This window comes from Anolis sagrei, chromosome 12 (assembly GCF_037176765.1).
Source record: "Anolis sagrei isolate rAnoSag1 chromosome 12, rAnoSag1.mat, whole genome shotgun sequence".
Taxonomy (NCBI): domain Eukaryota; kingdom Metazoa; phylum Chordata; class Lepidosauria; order Squamata; family Dactyloidae; genus Anolis; species Anolis sagrei.
The window spans coordinates 19,675,170-19,688,159 of record NC_090032.1 but is presented as its reverse complement, the minus strand read 5'-3'; the positions used below and the strand labels follow the sequence as shown (position 1 = coordinate 19,688,159).

Here is a 12,990-nt window from a genome sequence, read left to right as displayed (position 1 = left end):
GACAAACATATTATTATTATTATTTTATTTTATTTTTAAAGAAATGCCCAACAGTTCACTGGAACGTAGGCAGCAAGTCCGCACATTAAAAATGCAACTTTCCAATCTATATTAATCTAATTCTTGGTCAGTTTCTTGACAATTGGGTACTCACATGCATGGGGGAAGCTGCATCCGGCTGGACGCTCTGGAGGGAAAACAAGCAACAGTAAGTATTAGTAGAAGCAATGAGATAGGGGACACCCTTAGTATAGGACAGCGGTTCTCAACCTGGAGGTCGCGAGCCCTGAGGGGGTCATTCGGCCATTTTCAGGGCTCGCGAAGTTGTCTTGGCTGGCCACGCCCCCTCCAAAATGGCTGCTGAAGTAGCAACGAAAATATGGTTGGAGGTCACCATAACACGAGGAACTTTATTTAGGGGGTCACGGCATTAGAAAGGTTGAGAACCACTGGTATAGGAGAATGAGATGGGAAATGGCCTCACCTTCAGCAAGGAATACTGGCAGCTGGCAATGACCAGGCAGAACTGGAACACCCAAATGTCCCGGAAGAAGCCCTGCAGGAGGAGGAGGTAGCCGAGGAAGGCCACCAGGCTCACCAGCAGCACCACAAAGATGTTCTCGATCACCCGGCGGTTCCTGGAAGGGGTGGAAAGAGACTTGTTTACAACTGGTATTTCCAGTAGTAAGGGTGGGCACAAGGGAGCCAGAATCCGGGCGAGGCGCTCACCGGTCCAGCAGAGCCAAGAGAGCCAGACGGTCGTAGCGCACCCGCATCCAACGCCCGGGCAGCACCCAGAACTTGTAGTACTGCCGTGGGTGGCACTTGTCCTCGATCATCAGCGTGTTCTCCTGCGACTCGTGCAGCGACTCCTGATCCAGGAGGTCGAACTAAGGAAAGAGCAACACTAGTTCAGATACTTTCTTTGTTTTCTTCCCTCCTTCTGAGGTCACGGCATTGATAGTTGGGATGGAGGGAAGGCTTGCAAGATGGCTGCCCTTTCTCTCCTTCAGGTTGGATGGATCTACACTGCTGTATAATCCATTTCAAAGCAGATAATCTGGATTTTATATGGCAGTGTAGATCCAGCCTCAGGCCCCTTCTATACGTCCATATAATCCAGACTAGCTGTACCCGCCACGTGTTGCTGTAGCCAACCTCTTTCTCTCCTTCTTTCCCTCCTTCCCTTCTCTCCTTCCTTTCTTCTCTACCTCTTTCCTTCCTTTTCTTTTTTTCTTTACTTTCTGTACCCATTTCTTTCCATCCCTCTTCTTTTCCTTTCTCTTTCTTCCTTCTCTACCTCTTTCCTTCATTCTCCTCCCTTTGCTCTTTGCTTCCATCCTTTCCTCCCTCCCTTTCTCTTTCTTTCTCTTCTTCCTTTGCACCCTTTCCTTCCTTTTTTTTCTTTCCTTCTCTCCTTCCTTCTATTTGTACCCATTTCTTTCTATCCCTCTTTTCCTCTTTCTTCCTTCTCTATCTCTCTCATTCCTTCCTTCTTTCCTTCTCTTTCCTGCCCTCTTTCAATCCTTTCTTCCCTCCCTTTTCTTTTTTTCTTTCCCTCTCTCCTTCCTTCTATCTGTACCCATTTCTTTCTATCCCCCTTCTTTTCCTTTCTCTTTCTTCCTTCTCTACCTCTTTCCTTCCTTCCTTTGCTCCTTGCTTCCATTTTTACTGTCTTTCCTTCCTTCCTTCCCTCCCTCTTTCTCTTTTTCTCTTCTTCCTTTGCACCCTTTCCTTCCTTTTCTTTTTTTATTTCCTTCTCTCCTTCCATCTATCTGTACCCATTTCTTTCTATCCCTCCTTTCCTCTTTCTCTTTCTTCCTTCTCTACTTTTCTTTCTTTCCTTCCTTCCTTTGCTCCTTGCTGCCATCCTTTCTTTCTTTCCTTCCTTCCCTCCCTTTCTCTTCTTCCTTTGCACCCTCTTTCCTTCCTTTTCTTTTATTTCCTTCTCTCCTTCCTTTTTTCTGTACTCATTTCTTTCTATCCTTCTTCTTTTCCTCTTCCTCTTTTTTCCTTCTCTACCTTTCCTTCCTTCGCTTTTTGCTTCCATCCTTCCTTTTGTCTTTACTTCCCTCCCTCCCTCTTTCTCTTTCTTTCTCTTCTTCCTTTGCACCCTCTTTCCTTCCTTTCCTTTTTTTATTTCCTTCTCTCCTTCCTTCCTTCTGTACCCATTTCTTTCCATCCCTCTTCTTTTCCTCTTTCTCTTTCTTCCTTCTCTACCTCTTTCCTTCCTTCCTTTACTCTTTGCTTCCATGCTTCCTTCTCTCCTTCCTTCCTTCTTTTCCCCTTCCTTCCTTCCTTCCTTCCCTCCCTCCCTCCCTCCCTCCCTCCCTCCCTCCCTCCCTCCCTCCCTCTTCCTTCCCTTTTTCTGTATGTCATTTATCTTTTCATCATTTATCTTTTGGGGGTTTTAAGTCCTTTCCACTTTTTTGGGGGGGGGGGGAGTTATGAGTGATGGACACTCATAGGTCTGTTAGCATTGCTGTGGCCAACCTTCCCTCCCTTTTTCTCTCTCTCCTTCCTTCCTTCCTTCCCTCTTTCCTTCATTCCTTCTCTCTTTCCACCCTCGGCTTATACTCGAGTCAATCCGTTTTCCCAGTTTTTTGTGGTAAAATTAGGTGCCTCGGCTTATACTTGGGTTGGCTTATACTCGAGTATATACGGTAATTGTTTTGGTATCTATTTGCATTTCCCACCCTCGGCTTATACTCGAGTCAATCCGTTTTCCCAGTTTTTTGTGGTAAAATTAGGTGCCTCGGCTTATATTTGGGCCAGCTTATACTTGAGTATATATGGTATATATATGTATGTGTGTGTTCATCCCGTCCTTGCAAACGAGGCACGCCAAGCGGCTTATGTCGAAGATCTAATCAATGCTGAGCAATCCGAGCACTGTTTTCACCTCGGGAATCTCCAGTGGGACCCTCCGCACCTGCATGCCCTGGAGGGACACGGGACGTGGCTGCAGCAGCGTCAGGGCCGGGGTCCCTTCGGGGGCCTCTGCGGAGTTGAAGCTGGAGGAATGCGAATGCCGGTCCCTGCCAAAACAGAAGGGAAAGCCATGGGACAGCTGCACTTATGGAAGCCCAATCCCTGACTCCCTAGAACGCCCAGGTGAAGTGCCGTGAGAGCGGTTCAAGGAAGCCTCACCAGCCGCTGTTGGTGGCATGGTCCATGCTGACTTGCTGGCTCACTGGGTTCTCATAGCCACCTCCTGATAGGCCAAACGTATAGGACCGCCGGACTCCTGGTGAATGGGAGGGGAAAAAAGAGAGAGAGAAATATCAGGATACTTGCGTTGTGCCTTTCAGATTTTTACAAATCAATTTTATTATTTTTTTTATTATTTTATTATGATTATTTATTTAATTGATGAGATTGTTTTATGGTTTTAATAACTGTTTTGATATGTTATGATGTACTGTTCTTAATATGTTTTATGTTTATCTCCCTGTTGTGCCACCTCTACAAAGTTCTGGAGAGACTTATTTTGCATAGAATTATGGAAAAAATAGTCCCATGTCTGATTCCACAGCAAGCTGGCTTCAGAAAAGGAAAAAGCTGCACATCGCAAGTGCTGAACCTGACTCAGCACAGAGAAGATGGCTTTGAAAGGCAGCAGATCACAGGAGCTGTCTTCATAGACCGGTCAGCGGCTTATGAGACTGTGAACCACGGCCTCCTCCTGAGAAAAATGTATAATACCACAAAGGACGACCACCTCACCCGCTTAATAGGAAACCTGCTACAAAACAGGAGCTTCTTTGTTGAGTTCCAGGGCCAGAGAAGCAGATGGCGGAAACAGAAGAACGGCCTGCCTCAGGGGAGTGTGCTTGCTCCATCCATGTTCAACATCTACACAAATGACCAACCAATCCTCAGAGCTTGGGATGCTTATCTGTTCTTAAGGTGAAAGGCACATGTCTGTGTTTTAGATGGGTTAGGGATCAGCTGGTTTTCCCTGTAATAGGCAGTAAGAGCACCTAGAGCTTCGGAGAGCTTCTGTTCAACCATCTCAAAGCTCCCTGCTTGAGCGGTGATGGCACGATCATCAGCATAGGTGAAGCTCTCTGTCCCTTCTGGCAGTGGCTGGTCATTTGTGTAGATGTTGAACATGGATGGATCAAGCACAGTCCCCTGAGGCAGGCCGTTCTTCTGTTTCCGCCATCTGCTTCTCTGGCCCTGGGACTCAACAAAAAAGCTCCTGTTTTGTAGCAGGTTTCCTATGAGGCGGGTGAGGTGGTCGTCCTTTGTGATATTATACATTTTTCTCAGGAGGAGGCGGTGGTTCACAGTATCCTAAGCCGCTGACAGGTCTATGAAGACAGCTCCTGTGATGTGCTGCTTTTCAAAGCCATCTTCTATGTGCTGAGTCAGGTTCAGCACTTGCGATGTGCAGCTTTTGCCTTTCCTGAAGCCAGCTTGCTGTGAAATCAGACATGGGTCTATATTTTCCATAATTCTATGCAGCACCTCAATCTGTGGGTGATATCAGATGAGAGACTCCCCCCTGGGCACACAGAGGACTGGGCGACTTGGAAGGCGCTGAACAGACTGCGCTCGGGGACCACAAGATCCAGAGCCAACCTTCAGAAATGGAGCCACAAAGTGGAATCCTCGACATGCGAGTGCGGAGAAGAGCAAACCACTGACCACCTGCTGCAATGCAACCTGAGCCCTGACACATGCACAATGGAGGACCTTCTTGCGGCAACACCAGAGGAACTCCAAGTGGCCAGAGACTGGTCAAAGGACATTTAATCAACTACCAAACTCACACATTTCGTATTTTCTCTGTTTGTTTGCTTTGTTCTGTTAGAAATGTAATATAATTGACTGGCTGCCCTGACACGAGAAATAACTTATTAGTATTATATTGTATTACTTTATAATATTATAATATAGTACCTCGAGAAGTCTAACTTGGCCACAGTAGTACACGCTCTGGTCACATCCTGCCTTGACTACTGCAACGCTCTCTACATGGGGCTGCCCTTGAAGACGGCCCGGAAGCTCCAGCTAGTCCAGCGCGCGGCAGCCATGTTACTAACGGGAGCAGGACGCAAGGAGCATACAACGCCCTTGTTGTCCCAGCTCCACTGGCTGCCGATCTGCTACCGGGCCCAATTCAAGGTGTTGGTGTTGGCCTACAAAGCCCTAAACGGTTCCGGCCCAAAATACCTGTCTGACCGCATCTCGGCCTATGAGCCCACGAGGACTTTGAGATCGTCTGGGGAGGCCCTTCTCTCGATCCCACCTGCCTCACAGGCACGCTTGGTGGGGACGAGGGATAGGGCCTTCTCGGTGGTGGCCCCCCGGCTGTGGAACACCCTCCCTGTAGACATCAGACAGGCGCCCTCCCTTATGACATTCCGCAAGAGACTAAAGACGTGGTTGTTTGAGAAGGCGTTTGATTAAGTGCTACAACAATTGGCAATGACGATTGGAACGGAACATGGATAACGAGATTGGACTGTGATTCTATGATGAGACGTCGCGAATGATTTAGTGTAATTGTATTATTGATAGTGATGTTGTTATTGTTGTTTGTGATATTGCCTATATTGTAATTTGTTTTTATATGTTTTACACCGCCATGAGTCGCCCTAGGGCTGAGAACGGCGGTCTACAAGTACAGTAAATAAATAAAATAAAATAATAATAATAATATAAATATTATATGTATATACAATATATTATATTATATTATACTGCCTGGTGCTTGAGGCAATGCATCCCCCGCTTTCCCTCCGCCGCACCCCACTCACCACTCTCATCGTAGAAATAATGCACGGCCCCCTCCGAGGTGTCATCGAAGTTGCAGGCTTCGTGGATGGCGCCGCGAGGAAGCAGGAGGGAGCTGGCGAACTGCAGGGCCGAGGGGAGGGTGAGCGCCCGGGAATGCGAGGAGGCACGGCCCCGCTGCAAATCCTGGAGGCTGCACAAAAGGGGAGTCAGGCGGTGAACAGCCATATCCACATCCGGTCAAATGACACTGAAAACAGGCGAAGGGAGAAGGCTTACCTGGGTGGGGATCCCATCACCGAAGACGGAGGCGTGGGGTTGCTGCCCGCGTTGTGACGCCGCCTCATGGCCTGCATGCGCTTCGAGCTGCTCGATCGGTCAGGTTTGGGACCGTCTTCCCCTGCGGTAGCGGCAATATTAATTCAGTTATTTCATTTTGGGATTGAAGCAGATACTAACATTACAATAAACCCAATATAAAATCAAACAGAATGGGCAGGCCAAATGGACGAGGTAAAATATATTGTTAATGTAATATAATATATTGTATATACATATATTTATAATATTATAATGTAATGCAATATAATTTTACTACTACTAATAATATGATATTAAAATTATATATTTACGTTACACGTAATATTACTAATAATATTACAATATAATGGCATAGTACAATATAGTAATATTTAATACGGATATTGTACTATGCTAATAATATAATATATTGTATGCTTCTCAACTAGTCCAGCGAGAAGCAGCCAGATTGCTCACCGGAGCGGCGTACAGGGAGCACACCACCCCCCTGTTGCGTCAGCTCCACTGGCTGCTGATCCAATTCCGAGCACAATTCAAAGTGCTGGTTTTGACCTACAAAACCCTATATGGTTCCGGCCCAGTGTATTTGCCCGAACGGATCTCCCTCTACATCCCACCTCGAAGTTTAAGATCTTCTGGGGAGGCCCTGCTCTCGACCCCGCCAGTGGCACAAGTGAGGCTGGCGGGGATGAGGAGCAGGGCCTTCTCAGTGGTGGCCCCCCACCTATGGAATTCACTCCCCGGGGAGATCAGATCGACGACTTCCCTTCTAGCGTTTAGGAAAAAACTAAAGACCTGGATGTGGGACCAAGCTTTTGGCCATGCTGACAACTAACTAAAGGACCTGTCGATAGACAAGGACAATGGAATGGAATGGATATATGGACTCTGATATATGGACTCTGACATGAGATAGTTTTTATGATTTTATTAGGTATTGATGTTTTATTTTAATTGTTGAATTGTTATATTTTGTATTGTTTGTTGTGTGTTTTGGGCATCTAATTGTGCCTTTCCTGTAAGCCGCCCTGAGTCCCCCCCGGGGTGAGAAGGGCGGGGTATAAGTAGATGAAATAAAATAAATAAAATAATGTATATGTATGTGTGTGTGTGTATATCTATCTATCTATCTATCTATCTATCTATCTTGTAAGCCGCTCTGAGTCCCCTTCGGGGTGAGAAGGATAGCATATAAATGTCGTGAATAAATAAATAATAAAATATTTTATGGATGAGGTAGGAATAGAAAATATTATTTATTTATTTACAGTATTTATATACCACTTCTCTCACCCTTAGAGGGACTCATGTAATTGAGGGAAGCCCAAAAAGGATAAACAGTGAGGTTGGATTTCAGTTTAGGACGGGGGAAAGTGCATCATAGGGGCAACACTATAGATACTGCATTTAGAGGACAAATAATAATATTAATAATATTAATAATATTAATAATATTAATAATAATAATAATGCTGAACCTGACTCAGCACAGAGAAGATGGCTTTGAAAGGCAGCAGATCACAGGATCTGTCTTCATAGACTTGTCAGCAGCTTATGATACTGTGAACCACCGCCTCCTCCTGAGAAAAATGTATAGCCTCACAAAGGACGACCACCTCACCGGCCTCAGAGGAAACCTGCTACAAAACAGGAGCTTCTTTGTTGAGTGCCAGGGCCAGAGAAGCAGATGGCGGAAACAGAAGAACAGCCTGCCTCGGGGGAGCGTGCTTGCTCCATCCATGTTCAACATCTACACAAATGACCAGCCACTGCCAGAAGGGACAGAGAGTTTCATCTATGCAGATGATCGTGCCATCACCACTCAAGCAGGGAGCTTTGAGATGGTTGAACAGAAGCTCTCCGAAGCTCTAGGTGCTCTTACTGCCTATTACAGGGAAAACCAACTGATCCCTAATCCATCTAAAACACAGACATGTGCCTTTCAGCTTAAGAACAGATAAACATCCCGAGCTCTGAGGATTACCTGGGAAGGAATCCCACTGTAGAATTGCAACACACCCAAATACCTGGGAGTCACTCTGGACCGTGCTCTGACCTACAAGAAGCACTGCCTGAACATCAAGCAAAAAGTGGGTGCTAGAAACAATATCATACGAAAGCTGACTGGCACAACCTGGGGATCACAACCAGACACAGTGAAGACATCTGCCCTTGCGCTATGCTACTCTGCTGCTGAGTAGGCATGCCCAGTGTAGAACACATCTCACCACGCTAAAACAGTGGATGTGGCTCTTAATGAGACATGCCGCATTATCACAGGGTGTCTGCGCCTTACACCACTGGAGAAATGACACTGCTTAGCCGGTATTGCACCACCTGACATCCGCCGGGAAGTAGCAGCCAATAGTGAAAGGACCAAGGCAGAAACATCTCCTCCTCATCCCTTGTTTGGGTATCAGCCAGCACGTCAACTACTTAAATCAAGAAATAGTTTTCTTAGATCTACAGAGACACTCGCTGGAACACCTCAGCAAGCAAGAGCCCAAAAGTGGCAGGTTCAAACCCAGCACCTCAATCCGTGGGTGATACCAGATGAGAGACTCCCCCCTGGGCACACAGAAGACTGGGCGACTTGGAAGGCGCTGAACAGACTGCGCTCTGGCACCACGAGATGCAGAGCCAACCTTCAGAAATGGGGCCACAAAGTGGAATCCACGACATGCGAGTGCGGAGAAGAGCAAACCACTGACCACCTGCTGCAATGCAACCTGAGCCCTGCTACATGCACAAGGGAGGACCTTCTTGCGGCAACACCAGAAGCACTCCAAATGGCCAGATACTGATCAAAGGACATTTAACCAGCTACCAAGTTTGCAAAATTTGTGTTTTTTGATTTTTTTTATCTGTTTGTCTGTTTTGTTCTGTTAGAAATGTAATACAATGTTCTGGTTGCGAATGACACGATAAATAAACAAATAAATAAATACCATCTCCCCGATGGGGATTCGGAGCGGCTTACATGAGGCCAAGCCAAACAACAATTACAATAAAGAAAAAACCAAAACGCAAACCCAAAACGCGAACAATAAACAATAGCCACAGGGAGGAGGGAGCAAGCTTGTTTTCTGCTTCCTTGGAGACTAGGACGCAATGGAACAATGGCTTCAAACTACAAGAGAGGAGATTCCATCTGAACATTAGGAAGAACTTCCTGACTGTGAGAGCCGTTCAGCAGTGGAACTCTCTGCCCCGGAGTGTGGTGGAGGCTCCTTCTTTGGAAGCTTTTAAGCAGAGGCTGGATGGCCATTTGTCAGGGGTGATTTGAATGCAATATTCCTGCTTCTTGGCAGATTGGGGTTGGACTGGATGGCCCTCAAGGTCTCTTCCAACTCTATGATTCTATGACTGAGAGCTGTTCAGCAGTGGAACTCTCTGCCCCGGAGTATGGTGGAGGCTCCTTCTTTGGTAGCTTTTAAACAGAGGCTGGATGGCCATCTGTCAGGGGTGATTTGAATGCAATATTCCTGCTTCTTGGCAGATTGGGGTTGGACTGGATGGCCCATGAGGTCTCTTCCAACTCTTTGATTCTAGGATTCTATGTTTACCTAAAACATATGCATACATAACAATGTAAAAATTACAAGAAGCAGAGACACATTAAGAGGGGGAACTTACCCCCTCCGACCGCCCCTTCGGCCTGCAGCTCCCCTCTCCAACCCGGCTGGTTGGCCGACTGGCTGCGCACGGTGCTGGCCGATTCCTGCTCCACGGTCAACCTCCCCGCGTGGGCCTCCAAATCCGACTTGGAGACGGTGAGGGACCCGAGGAGCTTCCCGTCGGCCACGTGGTTGCCGTCCATGCTGAGCACCCGGGCGTGGGTCTTGGCGCTGGCGGTGCTGCCTGTCCGGTGGGCGTAGTGGGAACGTTTGGGCAGAAGGACGGCGCCCTCGGGGGGCGGAGGAGGCGGGGGCTTGGCCTCGGCCATGGAGCGGCCCTGCTTGCCGTGCTGGGAGGGCGGGTGGCGCTCGGGCGAGTAGCAGGAAGTGCTGGAGGAAGTGTCGGAGCTGTAGTTGTGCTGGGAGTGCAGGCTGGAGGCCCGGCTCAAGTCGCTGCAGTCGCTGGAATCCTCGTCCGCGAAGAAGCCTTCCGCGTAGGCCTTGCTGTCCAGGAGGGTCCGCATGGGCATGTAGGCGCTGCCGTGCTTGCGGGAGAGGTGCCGGCGGCTCTTGAGGCCCAGCTCCTTGGGGCGGACCACTTGCTCCGGCTCGGGCCCGCCCCACAGCTCCCCGTCGCCTTTGACCGTTTCCAGGGAGTTGAGGGTGTTCTGCGTGTCGAAGCTCAGCTCTCCGAGGAGGCCCAGCTCTGGAGACCGGAGCAGCTCGCTGTCCGAGAGGGCATCCGTGTCGCTGCCTCCGTCGGGCGGCGGAGACATGCCGATCCCTGGCTCCTTCCCCGGCGGGCCCTCCCCGGCGCCCGCCCCCAAAGAGGGGCTGTCCAAGTGCGTGGAGTTGGTTTTCTCGCTGCGGTAGCTGCTCAAAGTGCTGGGCGTCTCTTTGTCGGTGCCGCTGAAGCAGCTGTCGGAGGAGCCGGCCTTGAGGGGACGCTCCGGCCGGGGCTCCAAGGGTTGGTACTCCGCTCCGGAGCGGCGCTTCTCTCGACGGCTCCCGGTCTCCGGCAGGGCCAGGCTCAGGAAGCTCTGGCTGAGCTCCTCACTTAAGCTGCTCTTGATCAGAGGGCTCAGCGGCGTGTCCCCCACGCTCTCAGACTCGCTGGCGGTCCAGCGGGGCGCTTGCAATCCTGCCCCGGCCGGAGGAGACTGTTCCGAGGAGTCCGTGCTCTGGATTGAGGTCTGGATAGGGAGCGCGGGAGGCTGCTTTCGGCCGCTGGGTGGGGGCTCCGTCTTAGGAAGAGGCAGGAGGCTGCTACTTGCGCCTTCCAAGTCGGTAGGTACTGCTGAAACATCACCAACTGCAGAGGGAGAAAAACAAAGCGTTATGTTGACATCGATAAGAGACGGGGCCTTCTTGGTGGTTTCTCCAAAATGGTGAAATTTCTCTCCCATTGATTTATGTCTCGCTACATTTGTTTTTGGATCCACTGCTGGAGCAGTGGGTTAAAGCGCTGAGCTGCTGAACTTGCTGACCAAAAGGTCTCACATTCAAATGCGCGGAATGGAGAGAGCTCCTGCTGTTAGCGCCAGCTTCTGCCAACCTAGCAGTTCGAAAACATGCAAATGTGAGTAGATCAATAGGTACCACTCTGGCGGGAAGGTAACGTCATTCCATGCGGTTATGCAAATATTACACACACATAACAATAATAAGTAATAATAATAATAACATCTATAAGAGACAGGGCCTTCTTGGTGGTGTCCCCAAAATGATAAAATTTCTCTCCCATTGATTTATGTCTCGCTACATTTGTTTTTGGAGCCACTGCTGGTGCAGTGGGTTAAAGTGCTGAGCTGCTGAACTTGCTGACCAAAAGGTCTCAGATTCAAATGCGGGGAATGGAGTGAGCTCCCGCTGTCAGCGCCAGCTTCTGCCAACCTAGCAGTTTGAAAACAAGCAAATGTGAGTAGATCAATAGCTACCGCTCCGGCGGGAAGGTAACGGCACTCCATGCGGTTATGCAAATATTACACACACATAACAATAATAAGTAATAATAATAATAAATATTATTTATGCTAATAATTATCATAATATTATTTTATTATATATAGCATTGTTATTTTATATCATTATGATATGTTATTATATCATATATATGTAAATAATTATTATAATATTATTATATTTTGTTTTATATATAGCATTATTTTATATCATGCTATAATAATATTATTATTACATCACTATCCTATATTATATTATATTGTATATAACAATTATAATATTATATAATAATAATTATTACATTATATTAATTATGCTATATGACATCATTATAATATTATGGTTATAACTTAATTATTACATTATATTGTTATACTATACAATAATATGTATTATTATATATATTATTATATATATCTATATAAATAAAAATGGAATGTTCGTTTGTGGGATTAACATAACTCAAAAACCACTGGACGAATTGACATGAAATTTGGACACAAGACACCTAACAATCCAACAAGTGTCCATCACCCCTAAAACACACACACACAAAACCCCAGCGGAGCAGACTTAAAAAACCACAAAATACATCATATATACATATACACATACAGTCATATACATATACACATGCACACATTCGTATATATATGCACAAACATACATATATACACATATACACATATACACAAATATACACATACACACATATACACACATGCACACACAAATATACATATATACCCACATATATACATGCACACATACATATATACATATACACATACATACACACATATACACTCACAAATATGCATATAGACAAGCACACACTTATACACGATATGCATGTAAACATATAAACACACAAATATACATATATACACACATACATATACGGATGCACACATACATATATACATATACACATATATACACACAAATATGCATATAGGCAAGCACACACATATACACAATATGCATGTAAATATATAAACACACAAATATACATATATACACACATATCAAATACACATGCACACATGCATGCACATATATACATACATGCATGCATATATATACATAAACACATACACACACATATATGCATATAGACAAGCACACACATATACACAATATGCATGTAAATATATAAACACACAAATACACAAATATATATACATATATATACACCCACACATATATACGCCCATATATATATATATATATATACACACACGCATGATATAAAATAATGCTATATATATAACAAAATATAATAATATTATAATAATGTTGTAAACCGCAATGAGTCACCGTTTTAGGCTGAGATATTAGCGGT

At 46.2% G+C, this 12,990-nt stretch overlaps 1 protein-coding gene across 4 annotated transcripts in view; it reads right to left on the bottom strand.

The window, feature by feature from the left end:
• PCNX3 (pecanex 3) overlaps positions 1-12,990 on the bottom strand; it is a 103,596-nt gene that overhangs the window by 73,877 nt on the left and 16,729 nt on the right. For 3 of the 4 annotated variants that reach the window (XM_067472535.1, XM_067472536.1, XM_067472538.1), the window contains exons 6-13: positions 9,703-10,995; positions 6,025-6,145; positions 5,769-5,938; positions 3,151-3,247; positions 2,903-3,038; positions 730-890; positions 485-638; positions 155-187 (exon numbers count right to left, since the gene is read on the bottom strand). In XM_067472535.1, coding sequence (XP_067328636.1) covers positions 155-187; positions 485-638; positions 730-890; positions 2,903-3,038; positions 3,151-3,247; positions 5,769-5,938; positions 6,025-6,145; positions 9,703-10,995 — 2,165 coding nt within the window. The remainder of the gene's footprint in view (positions 1-154; positions 188-484; positions 639-729; positions 891-2,902; positions 3,039-3,150; positions 3,248-5,768; positions 5,939-6,024; positions 6,146-9,702; positions 10,996-12,990) is intronic. The other variant, XM_067472537.1, reaches the window with a different exon arrangement.